The sequence below is a fragment of the Bos javanicus genome, chromosome 5 (genome assembly GCF_032452875.1).
Source record: "Bos javanicus breed banteng chromosome 5, ARS-OSU_banteng_1.0, whole genome shotgun sequence".
NCBI classification, from domain to species: domain Eukaryota; kingdom Metazoa; phylum Chordata; class Mammalia; order Artiodactyla; family Bovidae; genus Bos; species Bos javanicus.
In genome coordinates, this window is record NC_083872.1 from 63450048 (window position 1) to 63472470 (window position 22423).

Sequence of the window (22423 nt, forward strand, 5' to 3'; positions counted from 1 at the left end):
CCACTGAGCCACCTGGGAAGCCCCCAGGAATGGAATTATTGTGTTTATAAAAGAGACCTGAGAGCTCCCTTGCCTCTCCTGTCAAGGGGGCAGGGTGAAAAGCTGGCCGTCTATGAACCAGGAAAAGTTCCTTTGCCAGACACCAAACCTGCCAGGGCCTTGATCTTGGACTTCTCAGCTTCCAGAACTATGAGAAATAAATTCCTCGCAGTTTTTGTTATAGTGGCTCTAAAAGACTGAGACAGTAAGTCAGTGGTAGCGCCCAAGAGTCTGCATTTCTAACAAGTTTCCAGATGCTGCTAATGCTGCCAGTTTGGGGACCACACTGAGAATTTCTGCTCTAAAAATACAGTTGATCAATTTGATTGAAAGTCACTGTCAGAACTGTTCTCTGCTGCCATGAATACAAAGTTGTGCTACAACTTACATTAATTCAGAGAGACGTTAATTTATCAAAACACGCTATTTCCACTTGACAAGTGATTTCCAAAAATCCTTAGTTAGCACTTAGCTGAAGATCTTGGTCTTCAGAACAATTAACAAGTATTATTTAATTTGGCCATGGTTCCTCAGGGACTGTGAAAGTATAATAAAACATTATGCACATAAAATAAAGGGTTCGGGTCCTAAAGACAGATTCTAGAGTTATATCTGGAATAGATGTTGACCAGATAGAGCTGATAGGCCCAGGGGTCATGGTGGAGATGTGTCTTCTCATAGAAATTCCCCATATGTGTGTGTGCTAAGTTGCTTCAGTAGTGTCTGATTCTTTAAGACCTTATGGACTGTAGCCCACCAGGCTCCTCGGTCCATGCGATTCTCCAGGCAAGAATACTGGAGTGGGTTGCCATGCCCTCCTCCAAGAGATCTTCCCGACCCAGGGATTGAACCCGTGTCTCTTAAGTCTCCTGCATCGGCAGGCAGGTTCTTTACCATTAGTGCCACCAACGCACCCTCAACTGGGAACACATCCAACATATCCTGAGAGATGTGACATGCAAACATCAATACATATTTGGAGACTGCTTCTCAGAGTATAAATTGGAACAATTTTTTTGTAAAGCAGTTTGGCAATACTTATCAAGAGTTTCAAAATGGGTATACTCTTTGACCTACTCATTCTACATTTAGTGGCTTATTCTAAAGACATAATCAGACCCGTTGCAATAGACTTAGGTTTATGGATGTTATCCATAGTATTGGTTATAACTGGAAAAAAATGGAAATAAACTAATAATCAACCGGGGGAAATGGTTAAATAAGTTTAGTTCAGTTATGGATTGGAGTATTTTTCAACGGGCACAAATAATATTGGGGATGAATAGTTATTGGAATAAAAATGTTTCAAAATATATTTTAAAACAGATTAAAACAGTAGGCTCATAACATTTCCATTTTTTTGTAGAAAAGTGATGCTTATGAATGTATAATCAGTCTGGAAGATAACATACAAACAAGGTGTTAACAGGTGTTTACCACTGCGGGATGATAAAACTACATTTTTTTTTTTTAACTACAGTTGTTTGTATTTCTCTTTTCTGTATCTCTATTTGAAAGTTGACTAATAATGAATGTATATTGCTTTTGTAAGAAGCAAATGTAAGTTTAAAAAATTTAAACTTTCCAGGAAGATCCCACATGCCATGGAGCAACGAAGACCACGTGCCACAACTGCTGAGCCTGTGCTCTGGAGCCTGGAAGCCACAACTTCTGAGGACCAAGGGCCCTACACAAGGCCCACAACAAGGGAAGCCGCCAGAATGAGGCGCTCTCACACCACACCTAGAGACTAGCCCCCACACACCACAGCTGGAGAAACTGCAGCAATGAAGACCCAGCACAGGCGAAAAATAAATAAAATTATATATATATATATATATATACATGACTTCTATTTGAGTATCTCCTAAGGAAAGAGGACTCTTAATTTAACATTTCCATCTGATTCGAAAGTCTACCTTTTTCAAGCTTTCTAGTTCATTTCTTTCCTTGCAAGTATAGGAAAAAAGATGGTCTTCACGCTTCAACCAAGGCACAGACAATTATTTGGGAATCCATATATTTGAAAATTCAACTTTAGAATTGCTTTCAGATTGAAAGTTTAGAAATCATATAAATTAAAGGGTACAGACTCAACAAGAAGCCTGAAGGGATTGTGAAACTAAGCCCTTTGGGAAGCAGAAGTTCCAAAATCTAAACACACTGGAAGATTTGCTTATTGCTGACTTAAAAATAATTTTAAAATATTTCCATTCTTACATCAGAAAGGCTGGTTTCTACCTTATTGTAGTTGAGAACAGATATTTCCTTTTCTTTTTTTTTAGGGAAATTTCCTTGAACACATACACCGATGAACAATTCTAACCCTCAAATATGGGATTAGGGAAAGTCAGATTTCAGAGTACTAAATTGAATATAACGGCCTACCTCTTACAGGAGCAGATGTGTTCCTAATGGCATATTTAATTAGGGAAGTGAGAGTGCTATATATTACTGAAACATATACCCTGGGACAAAATTCAGGGTTGGGAAATAGGGTATGAGTAAGTCTAGGGAGGAAAATGGAATAGTGGAACCTCATGTGGTCAGAACAAATCCCTCATTTCACCAAACTCTGTACTTAGAATCTTTGAAGTGGCAGCTACTCATACCAAAGAGAATTGAAAGGCCAAAACAATCTATTGCTTTATAAAGTTCAGTCTGTGGACACATTATTTAAAAAAGGCAACTCCCAATCAGTTCAGAAACAAATTACCTCCCCTAAATATAAAATGAAAATTACATATAACATCCACAGTGCCCTTTTGTTTTTTTTTCTCCCTTTTGGCAATGACCTTTAAAAATTGGACAGAAGAAATTTCCCTGGTGGTCCAGTGGCTAAGACTCCGTGCTCCCAGTGCAGGAGGCCTGCGTTCAATCCCTGGTCAAGGAACTAGTTCCCCCACCTCACAACTAAGGCCCAGTGCAGCCAGATAAGGAAACGCTGCTGCTAAGTCGCTTCAGTCGTGTCCGACTCTGTGACCCCATAGACCGCAGCCAACCAGGCTCCCCGGCCCTGGGCTTCTCCAGGCAATAAATATATTAAAAACAAACTGGACAGAAGAGTGCAGGGTTCCTAGGTGTTTGAATACTCTCTTTTATACTGTGTATTAATATACAGAAAACTGGGGCAAAGGCTGGGGCACTGGCATCAGAGGTGGGGAAAAACAAATGAAACATTCCAGAGCAAATCTAACCATCAATTTACTTATTTCTCAAACATTTGGAGGAAGAGGTCTACGTGTTTTAAGATTTTACTGAACTAGACCCTTCACAGGCATTCTTTTATGGAATCATCACAACCATCTCCTAAGGCAGCTATTACACAGCAGGCCTTGGGGATACAGTATACATGGTTCCTGCCTTCTATGGGCATGGCGCAGGGGCAGCCAGATGTTACGGAGTGTGATGTGAGGTGTGGCAGAGGCAAGGTTCCCTGCTCTCTGTGTAACATGTTAGGGGAGTACATATTCAGGACCACAGAGCCAGGATTCCTCTCAGGAGTCCTTTCAGAGTGAAGCCTGTCTCTGAGCATACATTTAGCCAGAAAACCCAACCAGGAACATAAAGGCAGCACCAAATGAATGCGTTCAGAGATCTGTTACAGCTTCTCACGTATTACTAAGATAGGTCTTAAAATTTTAATTTTAAATAGACATGTCTGTAAAGCTGTCATGGGAAAGGAAATAAGCAGCCAAGCTGTACCACTGAAGTGCAAAATAATTCATAGAAATCATTCTTCCTAAGATAGTTTTGCAGGCTTTTATTTTTTAAAAAGGCAATTTTACTTTAAAAATGATCAGGGTTTCCTGCAAGTTTCTATTGATTCTTTCCCAATAAACACAATTTAAAAGGTAATTTTAAGATAAGAATTATTTAGGGTTTAGATCTGGGACGGGGGCTGTGGGAAACCTGATAAATGTGTGTGTCCGTGTGTGTGTGTGTGTTGAGTTGCTTCAGCTGGGTCTGACTCTATGAGCTGTCAGGCTCCTCTGACTATGGGATTCTCCAGATAAGAATACTGGAGTGAGTTGCTGTGCTCTCTTCCGGGGAATCTTCCCAATCCAAGGATTGAACCCGTGTCTCTTCTGTCTCCTGCACTGGCAGGCGGGTTCTTTACCACCACTAGTTAACTATGCTATATTTTTAATTGAAATAATAGGTGTATAATAGAACACTAGGAGAGCAATGTAGAATTATCTTTATTTCAGGACTGAGGGGATCTTAGAGATGAATAAACAAGCTTAGATAAACTTAGAAATTAACCAGTTGTGACTATCAAACAAACACTCCAAGTGCTTCTGAGAAGGGAAAACTGTGCTTGGTTTCTGCTGCGGCAAAGTGAATGTGCTGAAGGAAGTGTCATGGAAAAAAAAAGTTACAGTTGATAAGTATGAAATTTAAAAAAATCTCCTAAAGTTTTTATGTTAGCACACTGGAATGTACCCCAAATTACTACATATGTCTGTACCTAAATGGTTTAATTTAGTTGGTACCGCTGGATCATCGAAAAAGCAAGAGAGTTTCAGAAAAAAATCTATTTCTGCTTTACTGACTGTGCCAAAGCCTTTGACTGTGTGGATCACAATAAACTGTGGAAAATTCTGAAAGAGATGGGAATACCAGACCTCTTGAGAAACCTATATGCAGGTCAGGAAGCAACAGTTAGAACTGGACATGGAATAACAGACTGGTTCCAAATAGGAAAAGGAGTACATCAAGAAGGCTGTATATCGTCACCCTGCTTATTTAACTTCTATGCAGAGTACATCATGAGAAACGCTGGGCTGGAAGAAGCACAAGCTGGAATCAAGATTGCCAGGAGAAATATCAATAACCTCAGATATGCAGATGACACCACCCTGATGGCAGAAAGTGAAGAGGAACTCAAAAGCCTGTTGATGAAAGTGAAAGAGGAGAGTAAAAAAGTTGGCTTAAAGCTCAACATTCAGAAAACGAAGATCATGGCATCTGGTCCCATCACTTCGTGGGAAATAGATGGGGAAACAGTGGAAACAGTGTCAGACTTTATTTTTGGGGGCTCCAAATCACTGCAGATGGTGACTGCAGTCATGAAATTAAAAGACGCTTACTCCTTGGAAGGAAAGTTATGACCAACCTAGATAGCATATTTAAAAGCAGAGATATTACTTTGCCAACAAAGGTCCGTCTAGTCAAGGCTGTGGTTTTTCCAGTGGTCATGTATGGATGTGAGAGTTGGACTGTGAAGAAAGTTGAGCGCTGAAGAATTGATGCTTTTGAACTGTGGTGTTGGAGAAGACTCTTGAGAGTCCCTTGGACTGCAAGAAGATCCAACCAGTCCAGCCTAAAGGATATCAGTCCTGGGTGTTTATTGGAAGGACTGATGCTGAGGCTGAAACTGCAATACTTTGGCCACCTCATGCGAAGAGTTGACTCATCGGAAAAGACCCTGATGCTTGGAGGGATTGGGGGCAGGAGGAGAAGGGGACGACAGAGGATGAGATGGCTGGATGGCATCACCGACTCGATGCACATAGGTTTGAGTAGATTCTGGGAGTTGGTGATGGACAGGGAGGCCTGGCATGCTGCGATTCATGGAGTCACAAAGAGTCGGACATGACTGAGCGATTGAACTGACTGAATCTTATAGACACTTTAAGGGTTCCTGAAACTACTCTAAAACTATTTATCAACATAAATGATCCATTTTCAGATATTTTAAAACTCAAGGCAATAAATGTTTAATCGGCTCATGTGAGAGGTACTGAGTGTGCACGTGCTCAGTCGCTCAGTCGTGTCTGACTCTTCGTGACCGCATGGACTGTAGCCCACCAGGCTCCTCAGTCCATAGGATTCTTCAGGCAAGAATACTGGAGTGGGTTGCCATGCCCTCCTCTAGGGGATCTTCCCAACCCAGGGATTGAATCCATGTCCTCTTATGTCTCCTGCCTTGACAGGCAGATTCTTTATCACCAGTGCCACCTGGGAAGCCCAAGGCACTTTATTTCTATTATTATTACATTAGCTCCACCTCAGATCACCAGGCATTAGATGCCAGAGGTTGAGGACCCCTGCCCTAACGTACTTCCCCTAAGGAGATCTGATTCTACTGGGACTTTTGGCTGAAATGTCACCATATTGAAAACAGAGAGAACAGTAACTGGAGGTTCAAAGGGAGCATTAACTGCAAACTGAGATCCACAGCATTTTCAGTCAGTGAGAGCTCTAGTTCACAAATCAATAGTCCCAGATAGCAGATCAAATTTGCACTTCTGATGTTTAAGGCTCTGATGAACCCAGTGAGTGCAACTTTAGCTACTTTGTCAAAGACTGATATTTATTTAATCAAGATGGGAAATAAGGGTTTTTTGATATCCCAAGTAGCAATGAAGTTCTTATTTTCATGTAAACTACTCAAAATAAACACCAAGGGCAGCAAACTGGAAAAACACCCTAAAGAACAGAAGAATGGCTTCTAAATAGATGGCTTTTTCATTTTAAGCAACAGACAAGTATTTAACTAAATTATTCTCCACTGAGACTGTTGAAATGGTTTTGCTATTGCTGTCCAAATGGAATTTCAGATCCACTTAATTTCAAGAAATTGACTGAAATTTAAATCACAGATCTGGTGTATTTTAGATGGTGCTATGTGCTCTATGTGCTACTTATGCTCATTACCGCACTGACGTAGCTGGATTCAGATAACTGAGTTAATAGTACTAAATCAGAGATGCCAAATTAATTTCTTCGACATGTTCATGAACGGCTCTAAAATTATTGAGGCTTGATGATTAAAAACCTTTCCCATTTTCTTATTGTTCTTTGAGAGATAATTAGAATACAAGTTTTCCAGAATTATAAAAACCAGGAAGAACCCTAATGGGATCTAGTCCAATGTTCTTATTTTCTAAGAAAATGAAGCCCAGGAAAAGCAGGGGAATGTAGTAGTTAAAAGCTTGGGCTCTGGAGTCAGCCAGACCCAGTCCCAGATTGGCAAGTTATTCACTGTCTGATCTTGGGAAAGTTATTTAATCAGTTTCTTCACCTACAAAATGGGGCTAACAACAGTATTAATCTCACAGCTTTGTGGTAAAGATTAGATGAGCAAACGCTCAAGGTATTCAGCACAGAAGATTGGCACGTTGTAACTACTCAGTAAATTTACCAGTTATTATGACAAAACAGCAAGTCCTAAGGCAAGTAAGGACCAACAGAACTGGAACTTGGAGCTCCTGTACATATCAGGGATTTTTTTTTTTTAATCTAAACACAGTACCTGTAATAAAGATTCCTTGGTCCTGACAATTTAAGTATACTATACCTACATCAAATAGAAAGACAACTGTTTCAGTCCTTCTGCTACTGAATTCATCAAAATATCAAATCAGCCATTACATACAGAGGCATCAATGTCATGAAGATTCATACATGTTTAGTGTTCCATGAGCAATGACTGTTAAATTACATGCTTTTAAGTATTTCCCACCAAAGCTGCTTGTATAAAATAAATGATAAACAGAAGTTAGGGTTTCACTTGCTAATGATCTCAAACTTGACTGGTTAGTTGCTATGTGGATTAAGTCCGATATTCTTACTTTGTATCATCAGTCAGATATCACCATGGCTTCTACACATCTGCTATGGAGGAAGAATAAGGGACACATGACAGAAAAAGCCCACTGGATCTCTCTCAGTGAGAATTGGTTTGACTAATACAGGGTCCTGGGAACCCAGCAGCCACCAATCACAGACATTTGAAATTGCCATTTCTATCAAGACTGTGTCCTTACATGATTCAATTTGGAGTTGTATGGTTTTCTTATTTTAAAAAAATGAATAATTAAAAAGCTCCTAACCCACTCCAGTACTCTTGCCTGGAAAATCCCATGGACGGAGGAGCCTGGTAGGCTGTAGTCCATGGGGTCACGAAGAGTTGGACACGACTGAGCGACTTTACTTTCACTTTTCACTTTCATGCATTGGAGAAGGAAATGGCAACCCACTCCAGTGTTCTTGCCTGGAGAATCCCAGGGACAGCGGAGCCTGGTGGGCTGCCATCTGTGGGGTTGCACAGAGTCAGACACAACTGAAGTGACTTAGCAGCAGCAGCAAGGCATATTAGCTTTAAATAATATGCTCTCAATATTCCTACATTTGTTAATTTTTAGTTAGTTGGCAGTCTTTTCAGTAAGTATTCTCAGACTGCCAAGTGGGTGCTTAAAATATTTTTTTTTATAGTAAACTAAAGGTCATTTTTCTTGTAATCTGGAGATGATCAATGTATATAAAATTACTTTAAATCTTTAAAAATCAGAGTAACTGCATCCAACAGACATCAAATCGAACCACAGTGGCATAAACATGAACAAAAACCCAAATACCTTTTTATATAACACCAGTGTGATTCAGCAGACCAAAAGATGAAGAAAATAGGAATTTGAGAAGCAGCAATTTGTATCCATACCCAGTATTTAGTGTTTCAGTGACAAGAAATAAAATCGTTTCGCAAACTTACCCGCATTTTTGCACAAGCATCTTGGGTTGATTCTGTCCCCCTGAGCTCTTTTATCAGCATAGAACCTAAATACTGAAATACAAAAAAATAAATAAATAAATCAATGATTTATGAAAAACAGAACATAAATATGAGTAGCAATTTAAAAGCAGATTGTAGAAGTACTACTGGCCAGCTTTCCTGGTTGTAGGCTGCTGCATAACTTTTAAAAACTAACAGTAACTAATTCTAACAAATAAACGTATGTATACAGAGAATGCAGCAGAATTAACCACAGTTCTGAAAGCTGTAAATTGCTCTTTATAATAAAACTGCAGTAGTTTCTAAAGATGCCATCTTTCAGATCATATTTAACTGCAAAATGGGGCCATCTAAAAATGTTTTCCCTTTTTTTTTTTTTTGAGGCAGCAATGTCTGCAAAAATAAATCACATCACTATCTATGTAATTACAGGGTTGTATGAGACAGCTGAGAAGCGAAGCAACATACACCCCATTTGGACTTAGTTGGCTGCATAGGTAATTAATGTTAGGCTGCTCTTAGGCAGAGACAAAGTTTGGGACCTTTTTCATTCTCAGTTCCGTGCCCGGTGGTTGATCCACCTGAGAATGGGCTGGACGTATGCGGGGACAGAGAACGCCGTTCTCAGTTGTTCCAGAGCCCAGGGAGCTGAGTTCCTTGGTGCAAACTGACACTGGAGGGGCTGAACAGGGCGGGAGAAGGATGGTAGTATCTCCTGCCAGGAATCACCACTTTGCTGTTAGGTGATAGGCTCCAATGCTGCCTTAGTACAGATGGTCACACACACTCCAAGCTCTGGCCGGGGGTAAAAAGTTTTTAGCAAAATGTCTGTTTTGCCTTCCTATCAATTGACTCTCCTTCAACCTTTTGAAAGGGGCTTCCCAGGTGACGCTAGTGGTAAAGAACCTCCCTGCCAGTGCAGGAGACATGAGACTCAGGTTCCATCTCTGGTTCAGGAAGACTCCCTGGAGGAGGGCATGGCAACCCACTCCAGCATTCTTTCTGGGAGAATGTCATGGACAGAGGAGCCTGGCGAGCTATAGTCCATAGAGTCACAAAGACTCAGATGTTACTTAGCACGCACACACACCACCTTTTGAAACTTCATTAAGGTTCTTTCCATCTGTCATTTTTCTCTACTTTCCTTCAAAAAAAGAGAGAAAAGAAACAGCTCAATATGTCTTTTTAAAGAGTGTATTAAAATGATTGTTTTCTGGATGTGACTGAGGAGACCCTGGCACTCTGCAAAAACTGGGCTGGCAATCAGTCTTTTAGACCCACGAGATCCCGGACTTGAAGAGTTTGTGCACAGGCACAATAGCAGAGGGTTCAGTCAAGGGCTTCCAAGAAGGCATGCTCAGAAAGGCTCAGGGATCTGGTGTTTGGGTCTTGGAGGAAGAAGGAGGAACTGCAGTCTTACAGTTTTGGGGGAGATTATGACTGAAATAAGTCCAGTGCTTCAAGACACAAGCAGTTAAAGAGGTGCAGAGAGCACAAAATGAAAAGACTAAACTGCTGTGAGATAATCAGGACCTTTACATCTTCATAAATCAATGACGATGATTGTGGTGAAACCCTTATCTTCTTTTTGATGTTTTTCATTATCTTATTTTTGAAAATATGAAATCCTCATCTTTTAAGGTATCAGGAAACTTTGTCCTAATTAAAACATTTATTTTTAAGAAAGACAGTTTCAATGTTCTGCTGAGGGTTCAGCCACTTTCCCTGCTATAGTCATGACAACCATCTGCCCCCAAACTGATGGTATCTTTTGAACATTTACCTGTTCATATCACTCACAATCTCAGCTAAGCCTGATTCCCTCTCCTATCTAAAAAAAGAAAAAAGCCTAGTAATATAATCCAAATGATGACAATGAAAAGAATCTGGTATTTACATAAAGCTGTAGACCCAATGTTTTGAGATAACTGGTGAGTTATGTGGAAATGCCTATATATGCTCTATTTACAGTCATTTCCATTTTAAGACAGCAATTTATCACATTTAATTTAAAATACACAACTAAGTATGAAGAAGGCAAAACAGACCTTAAGCTTACAAGATTAAAAGGGTTATAAAGTTCCATTTGTTTGGAATTTCCAAGTAGCCTTTGAAGAAGGCTTCTTTAAGAAAAAAAAGAGAAGGGGAAAACATTTTAGGAATTTCAGTGATGAATGTCTGGGGATATTTGAATATAAAAGCAAACAAGCTAGAAATGTACCCTCTATTCCTGCTGGTACCCAAGCACTCAGTTCTGGGTAACTTACAAAAGCTTTGTAATCACATGACTGGAAGATGAGCTTTTCCGGGTGGTGTTGCCAGTACTGCACTGGAGTTGAGGCTGTGGCTTCGTTTGGAGGTCGCAAGGTAATGGAAGGTTCTCCCCAGTCTCCTGTCTGAAAATCACATTTATTCTAGAGGTAACATGAGTAATAGGCTAAGTTCATGCACTATAGCTGGCCTGAGTTCATCTTAAACCTGTGTGCCATAAAGGTGCAAATACATTTGAGTGTGTTATATGGTTATTATGGTTTTATATGTCCTAAGTTTCCCAAAACTGAGTTAACTTTTGAGGTATGAAAGAAGTTGACTTACTCTATTTTTAGAATGACATCCTAAGCTAAGTACTCTTAAAATTAAACATGAAGATATTCATAAATGATTTACTAAGTCATAATTTTCTGTTCCAACAGAAAAGAACATATGATCTTTGAAAGACTTTTCTGTTTTTAAACTTGACTGTTTGAAATTTTTAGTTTGAAATGCATTCTCAATACACCGGTTTATAAATTTCAGTTCCTGATGAGGACATGTACCATGTACTTTGAAAAATTTTGTATCTCTGGAGAGAAAATATGGTAGGCGTGACACTAGACAAAATTTCAGAAGAAAATGTCCTAGTGGATGATACCTAGTTTCCCTCCTCCGAATTCATTTGTATCAATATAACGCCCCATGATTGTCTTGGATATACTCAAACTCCTCCCTCAGAAAACCTAAAGCATGACTGAAGAATAAATATTTAAATACCAGGGTTGGTCATATGTGCATATGCATGTACTTGGGAGCCTGATCACAAGTACAAGCACAGTCCATGTGACGGTATATCACGTAGTACCTGAGCCCACTAAGACAGACTTTACACAGAAGGACATCCCATCATTTTAATGACCATTTTCCATGAGGTTAACCTCAACATGTTTTATTACTGTAATGGTTTAGTGTGAGCTCCTATAAAGTCAAATTTCTAACTGGCTTTAAAAAACAGAAGAATTCCAGAGCCCCTTAGGGAAAGCATAGGCCATTTCGTGAGGCAGAGAGCCTGAAATTTTCTCTTTGAGATCCGTCAATTCCAACCACAGGAAGAGAAAAATGAGCCTCATGTTATTTCCTTGGCTTCTCACTGGAGTATGTGACTGGTCAGAACCCTCGGCTCCTCTCTCTGAGCTATTCTGCTTGTTAGTTTTGTTCCAGTTGCTAATTTACCTGCACAGGGCTCGGTTCTCCCATCTTCCATCTGTTGATATCATTAAGACTTTATCTGGAATATTTACTTAAGCATTTTTAAGCAAAAATCCTTCATTTTATGACCCATCCCTGACTCATTCTTAAGTTTTCTCTTTGTTTAAATGGATTTTTATTTTGTAAAAACAGTGACTAGTTGCAATTAAGTTTTCCTCTGACTTGCTATTTTGATCTTTTCTTTTCCTTCTCTCCTAAATGTTTGGATCTTAATTTCAACTGACATGATTTGCTCTTAAAAAAACTAGTATAAAATTAAAAATGCAGAATATGTGAATTTCAATATTATTTCGAAGGTGAGTGTAATAACCTTTAAATGATAACAGTTAAAACTCTGGAAACATGCAACAGTGAGTTCTTAATTCAAAGTTCTCCCCACATCCAGCAAATCATCCTCTCATCTCCCCCATTAACTGACACCCCCAGTCTCCCCCTCCCTTGATAAAGCAACAACAACACAGCAAACAGGTGTTGTACACTTAAGTCACAGGTAACACTGTTAACGCAACAACAGAAGTTTGCACGCAACTTCGTGGAATGATACAAAGGGAGCTGGTTGACCTCAAGAGATCCTTGGATCCAGTGTCTGCTGACGTGACAATGCAAATCAAGCATCCAGTCTTCAGCGTTAGCCCTGTCATCGTTTAGCTGAGGTTCACCGTGGCCAAGCTCAACAGGCAGTTTTCAGAAAAGCCTGAACAGACATGGCAGGAGCTGGGGGTACCATGGGTTGCGGGTCAAGGGATGGGGGAGGGCTGGGGGTGGGAATGGGTGGGATGAAGCTGGGGTTATGGGGACATTTCAGGTGTTTGTATGTTAAGCATGCAAATCATATGCAAATTCATTCTCTAATTGCTGAATTAACTCAGGCACTTTTATAATTAAATTTCAATGTGAGTTCCACATACACTTAAAGCAGAATGCTGATCCAAATATTTACATCATCCACAGAAGTCAGAGCAGCCATTTTGGGAATAACAGCACATAACATCTCAGTCTGGAAACGACCTCGATCTCTTATTTCATAAGCATTTGAAGAATTTAGTGGTGCGTCCATTTCATCTGCTTAGGCAGCGCCATCATCTGCTCTCCTGTGACTCCACTTTGTCCAGAAATCCCAAACCACCTGCTCCGAATCTGGAGTGCTCTGACACGCTTCCCCGACATGCAATGGGGGAAGATAATTATAGGGAAGAGAAACAGAATCCTTATTTTCTTTGTGGCCCAGAAACTATGCTCCAGACCAAATATTTTAAAAATTCCCTACAGGGACTGAATCTGCCTTTCTGGAAATAGAAACTGAATTTTGTCATACTGAGTGCTATTTCCAGAAATTCATTTTCAAACAGAGGAAAAAGTGTTCTTAAAATTGAATTTATAAGGAAATAATTTTCTTTTCTTCCTGGAAACTCATCAACTGATTATTATTTTTAACCTTAGATATAAGAGTATTTAGAAGACTCTGTTTGTAGGTGTTGATTTTTCTCTTTGGAATTAATTCAGTGGGAATGGATGGACTCATCATTACACTACTGTAAAGGGCAGATGTGGCCTGCCCTGGGGTGGGATTCAGCTTCATCTCCTTGAGGGACAGTAAAAACAAAAGAACTTAGAGAGCAAGGGTGCCCTCGGTCTCTGTCCTTTTGGAGGCTAAATTATAGCAGGAATGAACTATGGAGGAAACAGGTCGAGTGGTGATAACATGGAGGAGCAGCAGAGAGAAAAAGCAAGGGAGGGGTTTGCCTCACATTTCAAATAGTTTCAATTGTGAAGCCCAGTATTAGGTCCTGTTAAACACAAAATTTATATCCAGATATTATCTGTATTTCTTCAGGTAAATTTAAAAAATTAATAATCTCTCAGTTAAAAATGCTTATTAAATATTAATTAAAAATCAAACAGACTTAAAAAGTCTTTTGTCTGAAATAACGGTTTATAATAAAGTCTTATCTTTAGCAAAACATGGGTTACTATGAGGCAATAATGTTTAATTAGAATAACAAAATAAAATTGCAAAAGTCTGTCATATTGTAAATTATTAGTGACTGGCAGTACTCTTTAAAAGGCTTAAGTAATTGCAGAAGAGAAATTACAGTGATTCCAGGCACTTTTACTAAATATCTTCAGGCTACTTCTTTATAGCTTAAAATACTTGGAGAAAACCCTTTCCTTTAGGTTCATGTATTAAATGATCTTAATAGTTCAAGAATTTGGTCATGGCTTAAAACCTTGTTTACTTGGCATTTATGTATGTATTTGTTCCTTTAGGACATAATTAAACAGAAGAAAATGTACATTATTAGCTATCCCTTCAAACTCAAATAAAACTTAATCTTCTAATACGAAAGAAAAACATAATTTGAGATTAAAGTTTTAAACAGAGAATTGATTCTGCTTAATAGGTATTTACCAACTGCCAACTAGAAATTCTTAGCCTGCTGAGTTTTAAGGATTATAATTGGGCCATACTCAATATAATGTAATTAAATTAAATGTCTCATACCCACCAGCTGAAAAGTATAAGCCACTGACTGAATTTAGTTATAACGCAGAAAAAAATTTGCAAAATTCCATGATAGATGTTTATTGGATGGTAGATTCCAAAATGCAGCTATTAATCTTTTCATTATTTCAAAAGGTGGTAAAACTGCATGGTTTTAGTTCATTTGCACCAGATATCTAATTCAAAAACAAGGCTCTATCCCCCAAAATGGAAACTGAAGATATCACATATTCTATGTGTTCTGAGAATACAAAGGGGAAACACTGTTTATATTCTTTCTTTCTTCTTAAGGAAAAGTTTTGTTAGGATGTCAGTAAATAATTAAAAGCTATGATTAGGATCTAGCTCTCTAACATGGACAGGGAAGTATGGTATTTTCCAAGCCTTATCTTATTCTTTAAAAAAATTTTTTAAATGAGGACTTAATTGATTTTTTTAATAGAAGCTTTTAAATCTTTTCTATTAGGAACAACTCCCACCTACCTGCTTGTAAATTTAGATTGAATATTAACAAACATTGTTTTCTATTTCTTCAGATCACTTAATAAAAAACTAAAATGATTTTAAATGACAATTGTTATTTTCAGGTTTCACTTTCAATAATTCTAACAAATATTAGAGGTGGGCTACCCAAACATACATAAGTTATGTGATTACATTTACTTTCCCTTATCTCAACAGCTTTGAAGGAGGCACATATGTATACATATGTGTACATACACTGGGATGTGAATGTAAGGAAAGGCCTCCTACAAACAGTTCACACACACATGAAAGCAAGATGCTGGTGCAGTTCTTCTAAAACATCTTCAAGAATAAAGAATGCAGCTGGTTATCCTAAATTTGTTTCTTTTGATAAAAGAGCGGAGATGGCCACTTCTGAACGTGAAAAAGCACTGGTTAGTGAGCGTTAACGTGTTCAGGAGGAACTGCTGGGTCACGGGAGCAGCAGTACCAGGCAATGTATAGACTGGTCCCCAAGAGCCAGAAACCCCATGCACACAAGGAGGGGTATGCCTGACGTGGCACCCCAAAAGAGGCCCTCTGCATGCTGCCCCAAGAGCTCTGCAAAAGCTCTTTTGAGTGATTCTCAACCAAAAGTCTCAACCTCTCAGACAGCAGGCTGCCCAATGAGAAAAACTTAAGAGTGTGAAAATAGGATTGTATTTTAAAATATGAAATAGACAAAAAAAACCAAACATGAAAATGTTTACTTTCCAAACAAAAATGAATTTTTAAATGTATGCAAAGGTGAAATGTGAATATCTGAATATTAAGCAGCTCAGAGTAAAATAGGTCGTGATTTGCATGCATTCCAAAGATCAATTCAGTACTGTCAAGTGAAAAAAAAAAGAAAGGATTAGGCTGAGAACCACTTTGTAGCTGTAATGGTGCCTCTCTTGGCTACAGTCCTCTTGCATTTGCATAAAACTTATATAGAATATCATGCAAATCATACTCAAATATTTCTCACAAGTGAAGCGCATGAACCTTTGTGTTAGGCACAAAGAACTGAATAGCCCATGGACAAGGGAAGTACAAAATGGGGAAGACTAACACTGATATATACATGGGTATATATATATATCAATTTACCCTTTTCCTTTCTCCTGTGAAAGCAAGTGAACGCGGACACCTGGGATGAAAGCCAAACTCACACGGGACAGATTTTAACTGTAGACTTCCAAACCAAGTACGTTTCTCATTTCAGGACAATGTTTTGCACGTTAACTTAGTCACGAGGCACAGTGAATGAAGTATAATAAACAATAAAAAAAAAAAATCTCGGGAGTTGTTAGACATCACAAATTTTCTGCATTGCCAGGACATAGTCCCTATAGCTATTGACGACACTGCAACACACGACACAGCGCAAGTTCAGGAAGAGAAAATAACCATTTGTAACCTTACATTATGAACCTGATGGATGGCTGAGAAAGGAAATCCAGCGTTCTGATTCGTCCATATCTCACAGACAGACGACTGCTGATATAAACAGAAAACTATCTCATCTTGTCAATATTTAAAACACGGCAGCTACCAAGGTAGCATCAAGGAAGGGGAGGAGGAAAATAATAAAGAGCAAAGAATCACATTTCTTAAAAAAACAACAACAACACTCAAAAAATGCTTTAGGTTGCCCGAGGTTTAATAATTGACTGCCAAGTCATTCTTTTGCTTAAAAACATTTTGGGTTGGCTGGGAGAAAAAAAAAGACCATTTATGCATTAGTTTTATGTCAAAGGAAATTACCAATCCACTCACATCTTGAAGAAAGCAAACTGTGTTTTTCCACTTGCCAAAGAGAATGGAAATACTTTCCCCCTTCACGTCATTCATTTCATAGGATAAATATTTTCATGAAGTTCAAGAAAGATAGGAAAAAAGTCTTTAACACAAGCCAAACATTTTTATTTTCTTATGGGCAAACGACCAGGAGCACACAATGCAATAAAATGACTTCCTACTTTAGTCATTGCTCAGCTTGATAAACCTAGAAGATATTTTCCCCCTCCAGAGTTCTCAAGGGCAAACTCTGTGATTAACAAGGGGAGAAGTGTCTGTTTGCTGCCCAGCAGTGGGAGCGTGTGGTGGTGGAGGGGGCGCCATGGAGGCGGAATGGGGGGTGGGTTGGGGTCTGGAAGCTCAGTTCTGTCACTCACCAGAAACTCTGGGTAACAGCATTTGCTTTTTTATGAGTCTAATGAGTCAGCTCCATGTTTTGGACTCTCCACCACACCACTAACAATCCAATAACCAACAGTTATTAAAAGGCAATAATGTTTGCTTAGAACCAAATGCCCAATGAACCAGCACCCTCCCAGGAGTTACAGCAGAAACCACCAGATAAACCAACGAGGCTCCTGGCCTGACCTTTACAGAGTTCTTTTCCTGAATTCCATCATCTAAAAGACGCTGTGAAATCGAATCACAGAAAATGGCAGAACGCCTAAGCTTATTCAGCCAAGCACGGTGAACATCCCCAGAATTCACAAGCAGAGCATACAAAGATCAGTGCAGAAAGGAGATAAGAACACAAGCACCGTATGGTTTAGAAACCCAGCAAGGAACCCTATCACCAGCAAGTGTGCAAGTGTGGAAACGAAAGCTTTCCTCTGGCTAAATGTTTCTCCCACCTCCACCCTACCAGAAACGTTCACCATAAATTTAACATCTCTCTCTCCAGTTCCAAACGCAGCTCCATACCCACCTACATCTTGCTCTCCATTCCTTCTGTCATCTGGATGGCTGGCTGGGGACAGACTGGCGGGTAACTGGCATTCTGTTAAGAAAGTAAGATACCTGGGGTCTGACCAAAAGGCACTTCCAACCACCTCTCACTTAAACGCAGCTCTGCTCTTCTCAGCATCTGCCCTAAACAGCATGCCATTTTCTCCACAGCGTTGGGGGGGGGGGGACATCTACCCCTTCCTACTTTTCAAAAATTAAATCTCTAGCAAGTTAAGCATTGGGGTCATTAAACTCCCAGCCTCATCTCCAATAGCTGTCACCTGATTTAAATATATTAACTCCATGCTTCAGTAGGATTACCATCTTAACTGGCACCAAACATGCTTCGAGGAAACCCTTAAAGCACTGTCACCCACAGTTTTGAGCTAATTCTTTTACATACATCTTCTACAACGTTCACAGAATTTTAGTGACAGAAGTAATCCAGGGATCACCTGTCATCTGACAGATGAAGACAATGACATCCAGAGAGGTTCAGTAGCTTGCTGAGTCACATAGGAAAGTGTTACAACATGTCAGCAGGCTAGGAAGGAGTGCCAGCCCAGTAATGACTTCACCAGAAGGTGGAGGGGTCTATTCAGTTATATGAAGTCTGTTTACTAATCCTGAAAGAAAGACACATAAATGGAGTCAGTTTATGAAACAGTCTCAACTCCACAGGGGGTTCAGATACCTTAATGTTCTATTTTCCAATCATTACCCCCAGATGGGCCATACTCCACTATCATATATGAGTCAAACATTGCCCTTCCTCATCACATACCTGATGCGGCAGTAGAGCCCACTTTGGAGCCCTCCTACCCCAAGCTCTGCCTCCTTCATGCACTTAGCTGGGGAGAAGGACACAGGAGAAGGACAAGGGCCCCTTTCTTATCTGGCAGTGGCTGAATTCTCTCTGCTGGTTGTCTGCTTATCAGGGTAACACTAACTTGGTCTCTGACCCCTCCTGTAGGAGCTGCCCTGCCCTGGATTCTACTGTATCTGTGAAGGTTCTCTGGAGGGCTCTGCTGGGAAGGGCATGGGGTCTGGATAGCACTGTTCCTGATACGAGAAATCTGGCTCTAGGGTGACTTTCTCCGACCCCTACTCAACCTTCCTAGCACACACGCACGCCCCTTGGGTGGGAGGCAGGGGAGCACATACAAGCCCAGCCTCTTCCTGAATGCCCACCCACACCACACACAAGTGCATCCGTGCCATGCAGAGCACGTGGCTCCACAACCACTCCGCTCTCTGCCAGGACACTTCCCTCCAGTTCTCTCTTCCTCAGTTCAGGCTGGTCTACACGTGTCTGCTCCCAGAAGTCCACTGACGGAGAGAGACGCCAGGTTCCCCCACTCTGGGTGAACATTCCCCGTGGAACCCTTCTCCCCAGGCTTGTGTTGCCTGGGCATGCGCTCTCTCCCCTCCCCTGGGAAGGGAGGGAAAGCCTCAGCTCCTTCCACTGTGGCTCAGACAATCTTCTGACCCGCACCCCCCGCCCTCCCAGCAGCAATCTTCTACCTCTATGGACAGGCAGCTGCTCTGCTGGACAGGACTCACCACCTGTTGGTCAACTCCGAGGAGGGAGTCAGGCTCCGTTACCAGCAGCTTTCCCTTTAGAAATACTTGCAATACTTAGAGCCTACAGGAAAGCTCCCCCTTAGCATCCTGTTACATGAATATATCTCCCAACAGTTACAGAAGTTACCAGAGAATTAAGGAGGGAAGAGAGGGTCTTGTGCCATAAGTATTTTATTTTTTAAAAATCTGTGTAAGATTTTCTCAATGAAGAAATAAAACCTACCTCCAGTCATATACACTGAAGAGAGTTCCCACGTGGCATATATACCTTTTAAAGGAGTTACAATAACTGTTTTTCATGTAAAACCTATGTTCAAACTTAAAGTAAAGATGTTCTCATTTCTAATAATTATGTGCCTCAATGCAAGTGATAGAAAGTCAGATTTTAAAACCAGTTTAAAATAAAGGCAGTTAATAGTATGTTATGGAGGTTGTTTCTTTAAAAAGCTGATACATGTCAGCTATCACACTAACTTAGATGATTGTTGCTGCTGTTTAGTCATTGTGTCCAACTCTTTAGCAACCCTATGGATTGTAGCCTGCCAGACTCCTCTGTCCATGGGATTTTCCAGGCAAGAATACTGGAGTGGGTAGCCATTTCCTTCTCCAGGGGATCTTCCCGACTCAGGGATCAAACCCACGTCTCCTGTCCTGGCAGGATTCTTTACCACTGAGCCACCAGGGAAGCCAATTTTGATGACAGTAAAGACTTGATCAGGCTCCTAGAGTAGTAACAAGACGGATCAGCTGTAACTGGTGTCTTCATAACATGGAATGGCTCTTCCAGACACATGGTTATCAGACTGAGTGTTGGAATGAATTTTTTAAATGCAAAAGAGCTTCCCCTGCAGAATTTCATTATATTTGTTGTTGTTCAGTCGCCCAGTCGTGTCCGACTTTGCGACCCCACGGACTGCAGCATGCCAGGCCTCTCTGTCCCTCACCATCTCCCAAAGTTTGCCCAAGTTCATATCCATTGCATTGGTGATGCCATCCAGCCATCTCATCCTCTGACTCCCTCTTCTCCTTCACTATATTTATGAAGATAACATTTCAGAGTACAACATGTATTGAAGTACTGAGTGTTCAAAAGCTTTGAGAAAGAAAATACTAGTGATAAAATTTCAGCTGGGGCCCAAATTCCTAGAACAGAAGTGAGTTAAATCTAAGCTTTAATTAAACACTAGAATATCCTCATCTGAGAAGATTAATAATAGCACTCGGCCTACTTATTTCACCAGGTTGTTGTGCAGCTCATGCTAAGCTTCACGCAAAAGGGAACTTTTCCACAGCTAGGTTTCTAGGACCTGAAATACAGAAGCTGTCAAACGTATTGACTGAGTGAATGGAATCACAGAATGTGTTCAGTATTTCTTGGCAAATGATCAAGCACCATGGAAACATTAATTACTCTCCTCATTATAATTTTTAGTCGATCTACTTTGTTGCTGCCACTTGGGCCCTCAGTAAACTACATCACTGCTAACACACTTCTGGCAAAATGCATCAGAGATTAACCTTGCAGACTTCTTGTTAGAGACGGTCTCATCTTTTCCTGATAAAGGCTGAAAAAGAGCTGCTGACTTTGTTGAAAAGAGAGGAACATCTGTAATTAGCAGACCTATCTGCTAACGGGCTGCTTGTAGGAGCCTGGAAACAGTTCTGTAAAAGGATGGTAAACAGCCTTTGCAATTTCATATGCTTATTAATTTTCTCTCAGTTCCTTTTTCTCATACATCGCAAAAGCTAATTTAGTTGATCTGAATTTGAATTACCATGAAATCCAAATAAATGGGGGTTAATTAAAGGGATAGAAATCTTAGAACTGAGATATCAATAATTTAATATTTATTTCTTTGGTGATGAAGTCAGTACACTTTTGGAGGTGCATAATTTTATCTCAAGTTCAGACCTCTCTCCTGACTCTGCAAACGTTTTCTCAAATACAACACACATCCTGTTCTTGTCACCGTCACATGCCTCAGGTTACCATGAGTACAGTTCAGAAAATACAATGCATTTGCATTCAAATCTAATAACAAAGTAAAAAGAATATCATCTGTCTCCAAAGTCTTTTTCCCAAAGGTCGACTTCTTTTTTGCTCAATTGGTAGTAACCTGGTAATTTACAGTAAGTTCTCTCTCCTTCATTGTCTGTTTTTTGAACATTCATGGTAAGTACTGAAACATCTCCCATTAAAAGCAAATAAGCCCCTTCCCTTGACCCAATATTTTACCTGAGCTCCTGCTCAATTTCTGTTCTTTGAGAAGCAAAGGCCCTGAGAGCTATCTATATGATCTCTGCTTCCCCCTTCCTCTCCTCACGTGAGCCCACTCTACCGAAACCACCGTTCTTCATTTTGTCAAATCCAACTGTTCATCTTCCTTGACCATCTGACACTTGATCACTCCTCCCATTTCCTAGCTCCTCTGCTGGTTACTGTGATCTGATTGTCCTCTGACTCCTGAAGTATAAGTCCTTAATGCTTTACTTCTGGCTTTACCAGGTGGCCTCATTCTATCCCAATGCCCAAATTTATGTCTCCAGCCCAGACCTCTCCTCTGAACTCCAGAGGCAGACACCCAGCCTTCTTGACACCTCTCTTAATCTTGATGATTAATAAGCATCTTAACCTTAAATTAAATGCCCCAAACCAAGCTTCACATGACCTCTCCCCTCCTATAAGCTTTCGTACTTCACTAAATGGCAACCCTTTTCTTCCAGTTAGGGTCATCCTCTTGCTCACCTTTCACATTCAATCCAGCAACAAATCCTACTGAATTTACTTCTAAAATCTCACCGTCCTATCTCTACTTGGTCCAAGACATTACCTTTTTTCACTTGGATTCTTCCATTAGCTTCTACACTGGTCTCACTGCTCTCATCCTTGGCCCCGTTGTGCTGATGCTCAATACAACAGCCAAAACGATCCATTTAAAATAAAGGCTGGATCATGCTGCTCTGCTGCATTTAACTCAGAAGAAAATTCAGTCCTAATAATGGGCCTACAAGGAACTCCATCC

At 40.2% G+C, this 22423-nt stretch overlaps 1 protein-coding gene across 6 annotated transcripts in view; it reads right to left on the reverse strand.

Annotated features, from left to right (window-relative positions):
* The window catches only part of ANKS1B (ankyrin repeat and sterile alpha motif domain containing 1B), a 1160119-nt gene that overhangs the window by 58959 nt on the left and 1078737 nt on the right, over nt 1–22423 (reverse strand). For 3 of the 6 annotated variants that reach the window (XM_061417010.1, XM_061417009.1, XM_061417012.1), the window contains 2 exons: nt 10828–10956; nt 8540–8611 (listed from right to left, as the gene is read on the reverse strand). In XM_061417010.1, the coding sequence (XP_061272994.1) occupies nt 8540–8611; nt 10828–10956 (201 nt within the window). Of the gene's footprint in view, nt 1–8539; nt 8612–10827; nt 10957–12990; nt 13293–16496; nt 16572–22423 lie in introns of those variants that run through there. The other 3 variants (XM_061417008.1, XM_061417007.1, XM_061417013.1) reach the window with 3 other exon arrangements.